We start from the raw sequence: 5,553 nt of genomic DNA on the forward strand, positions 1-5,553 counted from the left end.
ATGTGGGTGCTCTTGGTGCTCTCGCTGCTCACCCTTGCCTATTTATTTTGGCACAAGACCAAGGGCTCTGGTGCCAAGCACCCCAAGAGCCTCCCATGCCTGCCCCTGGTGGGCAGCCTGCCGTTCCTCCCCAGACATGGCCACCAGCACGTGAACTTCTTCAAGCTGCAGGAAAAGTACGGCCCCATCTATTCCTTTCGTCTGGGTTCCAAGACTACTGTGATCATTGGCAACCACCAGCTGGCCAGGGAGGTGCTTCTCAAGAAGGGCAAGGAATTCTCCGGACGATCCAAAGTGGTAAGCAGTGCCTGTCATCCCTCTTCTCTCACCACCCCCTGGGGATGTTCAGTTCTTCAGCCAGGGCCATGCCGGGAATGACCCTTCTGGTTCCAACAACCTGGGATTCTTCCAAAAACAGACTGGTGGGGCTGTGGGTGGAGAGCGACCCCTTGAACCCCACCCAGCCTCTAAACTAGGCAGGAAGAATGAAAGGAAGATCTCATTCTCTGGGCTTCCCAGGAGGTGGGGTGGGGTGGGAGTGGTGGTCTGAGGGGTCAGGGAGCCCTTACAACAGTCATCTCTCCTGTGAACTGGATGGTGATCTCTCCAAACCTAGACTTCCATAATTAACTGAGAGAGTGCGTATAAAGCACTTAGCCCAGTCAGCTCAGGAAGTGCTCAATAAAGAGCCTTGATGAATGCTGCTCCTCACGTGGAAAATGGAGATAGTGATTGCTGTCCTCTGTGGAAAGTCGTGAGGGAGAAATACCCTGGCTTTTTGAGGGCTGGAACTGCGACTTCCCTGGAGCTCTCTCCAGCTGCTCCAGCCCCAGGGAGCTGACCTATGGTAGCACTTTGAGGGCGGATGCTGATGATCCAGCCTATGGAGCTTTCTGTGTTACTCCTGGGGCGGAGGAGAGTGGGAGCTAAACACCCAGGAACACGGCCAGTGCCCCATCGTAGCACCCGGCTGCTGAGTACTTCCTTGAACATCCCGGGAAAAGCCCCCCGGCTGCTCATCTTTGATCAGAGCAAGGGTCTACTCTTTCTTTCCTTGCACCAGTTAGCCAGGTCTGTGGACCAACTATCCCCCTTCCAATTCTGCTGAGCTCTTCTCTCCAGGGCAAAGAGGAAGAAGGAGGCTAGTCAGAGGGGGCTTGCAGGTCAGGGGATAGAAGAGGGGAGGTTTGGGACCTTTATGGTTTGCGGGGTGCCTCTGGGAAGAGGCAGCTTGGTCCAAGTCCAGACTGGGTGGACAAGACATCTGTACTCTCCAGATGTGGCCCTGTGGTGGGCACACAGACTGGCAACACAAGGGTAAACTAAAGGGGGCTGAGCCGCTGTGCCTTCAGCAGCCTCCAGCCCCCGAGGGCCCAGGGAAAAGGGGAGGTCTGGGCTGGCCTCAACCTCTGCTTCTGCTCCCGAGACAGGCAAATTTCAGACAGTTCATCCCATCCACAGCTGCCTTCCCCCGGTCAGAAACTGATGAGAAAAAGAGGACCAGAGGTCACCTTGTCACTGATCTGAACCCCAGGACTGCTGCATTCTAATTCAGGGTTCTTTCCTTCTCCTCACTCTGTCTCTCTGATGGAGTTGGGAGCATGGGACCATAGGTTCTGTCCTACCAGGGCCTTACAGCCATGGTGGAGTGGAGCAGGGAGGGCCCACAAGGAGGCTGGCATAGCAGGTAACTGCCTTCTTCCCCAGGGCGAGGGCGGGTGGATGGTGTCTGATTCCTATGTCCTTTCCTGTTTTCCAAAGGTGACTCTAGACATCCTGTCAGACAACCAAAAGGGCATCGCCTTCGCCGACCATGGTGCCCTCTGGCAGCTGCATCGGAAGTTGGCACTGAACACCTTTGCCCTGTTCAAGGACGGCAACCTGAAGCTAGAGAAGATCAGTGAGTGCCCAGCCAGCCCTGGGCTGCTGGAGGGAGAAGAGGGTTCGGGAGGGGAGAGGGTTATGGATGATTCCAGCTAGCATTTTCTTGGCCACAGCTGCCATCTACTGGACATCTGCTCTCTGTCCTTGACTAAGATGGAACTGGTAGAGAGGGGGTGAGGGGGCGGCTCGAGCCCCCAGTCTCATGCCCCTCTCTCCCTCAGTTAACAAGGAAGCTGCTGTACTGTGTGATTACCTGGCCACCCGGCACGGAGAGTCCATAGATTTGGCGGAGCACCTCTCTCTGGCGGTGACCAACATAATCTGCTTTATCTGCTTCAACTTCTCCTTTAAGAATGACGATCCTGCCCTGAAGGCGCTACACAATCTCAATTTTGGCATTCTGGAGGCTCTGAGCCAGGAAATTTGGTCAGACAGATTCCCCGGGATGAAGGTGAGGATGAGGCCGGCCTCCACCATCCGATCTCAGCAGACCCTGACAGTATCCCCCATTCTTCTTTCCTCTTCTGGTTTAGCTCCAGACCCACCTTTTTGTCTGACCACCTCAGCCACAGTGACCTCTACCTCCTCTGACTCTTAAAACCTTGCTGCTTCTCTACAGAAATAGGTTTAGCTTTTAAATTATGCATTTTAATACTCATGATAATGGCTTTCATTTATTCACCAATTGCCATGTGCCAGTACCAGCTCTCCACAAGCATTAATCGTGTATTCCCCTTAGAAGTGGGTTTTTATTATCCCCATACAGATGAGAATACAGGCTTCAAGAAGTTAAGGAACTTAACCAAGACTTGAGATTCAGGTCTATCATACTACTGGGTAAACCCTCAATCAGTGCTAGATGTTTGATTGAATGGGGAAGGGGAAGTGGAGGTGACTCCTTTCGCCCTTGTTTGGAATTGTCCCAGTTGTCACTGATGGTCCCATTCTGGGTCCCTATCCTGCCTTCCATTCTGGCTGAAGTTTGGGGTTAGAGTGGGAACTCTCCAGAGACAGAAAGGTAGGATTTGGCATTTCTACTTTGCAGATTTTCCCCAGCAAAGCCGTGGAAAAGATAAAGAGCTGTGTTCGAATGAGAAACGAATTGCTGCGTGAAATCCTTGAAAAAAGAAAGGTAGGTGATGGAGCAGAAGAGATGACGAACTAGGTGGAAAGTGTCATCAGAGCAGGGTTGGGTCCATTTTGGACACTGTAGGATCTCCAGCACCTAGCAGAGAGCTTGGCACATAGTAGGTGCTCAATAAAAACTGACAACTAGTGAATAGGAGTGGAGATGTGAGGAACTGAAGAGGATCCTAGAAGGGACTCATCCATGCCCCCCCCCCCCCCCCGCCAAATTCAAAGAGGGCCCAGTGCTTCCTCCTACTTCCACAAGCTCATGGTTCCTGACTAGCCTCACTCTACTCCCTCACTTTCAAGTGGGAGAAGCCTTTGTGCCTACAGCCTGGGGTGAGAGTACGGCAGGGGCTGCAGATGGGGCTCCTTCCTCATCACTGTCTCCCAATCTCACCCAACCAGGAGAGCTTCACCAGCGACTCCATCACCAACATGCTGGACGTACTGATCCAAGCCAAGATGAACGCAGACAACAACAATGCTGGCCTAGACCAGGATTCAAAGCTGCTTTCAGATAGGCACATGCTTGCCACCATAGTGGACATCTTCGGGGCCGGCGTGGAGACCACCGCTTCTGTGATAAAGTGGATTGTGGCATTCCTGCTACACCATCCTCTGGTGAGCTTCCACCTACCCCAGCCTTCCCAGCCACTCTTGACCCCAGCCAGACCCACCTCTGCTCCAGAGAGAGAGGGAGAGGCAATACCTTCAGGACTTCTTTGCAGGATGACGGGGCTGCCGTGCCCCTTACCCAAGCAGTGGTTGGCTCTGGCTCTTGGGTGGAGCCGCCCCATCTTCTGGAAACAAAGCCTGGGCTGCAGAGCCACCACGGGGAAGGGTCTGGGCCAGCTCTTCTGGACGTGACAGTAGGATTCTTCTACGTCCTTGCTTCTCCCGGGCTGAAATACCCTGGTAATATCCACCCTGTTCTGGCCCTCAGTTGAAGAAGAGGATCCAGGATGATATCGACCAGAATATAGGTTTCAATCGTGAACCAGCTCTCAGCGACCGGAACTGCCTTGTCCTGCTAGAGGCCACCATCCGAGAGGTGCTTCGGATCCGGCCTGTGTCCCCTATGCTCATCCCCCATAAGACTGTCGTTGACTCCAGGTGTGTCTTCCCTCCCAGCAGCATCCAGCCCGCCTGGTCCCCCTCCATCACCCCACCCCTCCAGCTGGCCACCCTACAGTCAACCACCGACTACCAATCATCCTGCCCGTGACCCTCTTCACCGATGTGTCTGCCACCCACTGACACCCATTGACTAATCCACATATCTACCTGACCTTCCTCAGAAGCTGCCTGCTGCCGCATGGAGACATGTGGTCTGGGATGCTCCTACCCAATCCAATAGCCACAACACACACACGCACACACGCACACACACACCCGCATCAGCTCCACAGGCATGTACACCCACAGGCCCTGACCGACTCCCAAGTGTTGATACCTAAGTGCTTGTTGGGAAGAGAAGGCTGGATTCATATTCCATCTGGCAAAAGCTGAGGGAAAAGTGAGGGAGTGGACACGAGGGAGTAAAGGGCTCTTTTTCCCAGAGAGGGGGACCATGGCGCCTTGGGGCTGAGCAGGTGGGGAAGGACAATATTCCAGACCCTCTTTTCCTCTCCCTCTCTGGGGCAGCATTGGCAACCTTATCATTGACAAGGACACAGATGTTGTGGTCAATTTGTGGGCACTACATCACAGTGAGGAGGAGTGGCACCGGCCTGACCTGTTCATGCCTGGTGAGTCCCTGTTCTGTCCTGCTCCCTTGCCACGCAGCCAGCTCCGTGCCCACCTTTCCAGCACCACTTCCCCTCTGCCGAGCTTGCTACTAGAAGACTCCTGACTCCAACCACGTAGACCTGTTGACACCCCCATCCTACCCTAGACTTACCCAGATTCTTCATAGCCGAGTTTCCCACTTTCTCCTTCCACCAACTGCAAATCCCCTCCTCCAAGAAGCCCTCTAGGCATATCTCTCCCATGAAGTCAGCCCCGCCTGCCCTTGGATGGTGGCATTTTCATCTGTTAATACCCCTTCTTTCCATCCTTCCTGAATATTCCGCCTCCTCTGTGTGATTAAGAGCTACCTGAGAGCAGGGCTGTATCTCTCCTCAGACTGGGCCCCCCTCCCCCAAGTAAGGCTGTCCACCTTCTCAGACTGGGGCTCCCTGGGCAGAGCTGTGTTTCCTCCTACTCCTCTACTTACTCCTGGCCCCTGGCTGATGCCTCCCCATGTCCACAGAGCGCTTCTTGGACCCCACGGGGACCCAGCTCATCTCGCCATCGTTAAGCTACTTGCCCTTTGGAGCTGGACCCCGCTCCTGCGTAGGTGAGATGCTAGCCCGCCAGGAGCTCTTCCTCTTCACGGCCCTGCTGCTGCAGAGGTTCGACCTGGAGATCCCGGATGATGGGAAGCTGCCCTCTCTGGAGGGTAACCCCAGTTTAGTCTTGCAGATTGATCCTTTCAAAGTGAAGATCAAGGTGCGCCAGGCCTGGAAGGAAGCCCAGGCTGAGGAAAGCACCTCGTGA

General features: G+C 54.3%; 1 protein-coding gene across 1 annotated transcript; it reads left to right on the plus strand.

Moving 5' to 3' along the window:
- On the plus strand, positions 1 to 5,553 carry LOC130853549 (steroid 17-alpha-hydroxylase/17,20 lyase). The gene is made up of 8 exons (XM_057735615.1): positions 1 to 297; positions 1,762 to 1,900; positions 2,106 to 2,335; positions 2,930 to 3,016; positions 3,421 to 3,636; positions 3,959 to 4,128; positions 4,660 to 4,763; positions 5,267 to 5,553. Exons 1-8 carry the CDS (start codon positions 1 to 3, stop codon positions 5,551 to 5,553), a joined length of 1,530 nt encoding a protein of 509 aa, XP_057591598.1.

Source organism: Hippopotamus amphibius, chromosome 5, assembly GCF_030028045.1.
Source record: "Hippopotamus amphibius kiboko isolate mHipAmp2 chromosome 5, mHipAmp2.hap2, whole genome shotgun sequence".
NCBI classification, from domain to species: domain Eukaryota; kingdom Metazoa; phylum Chordata; class Mammalia; order Artiodactyla; family Hippopotamidae; genus Hippopotamus; species Hippopotamus amphibius.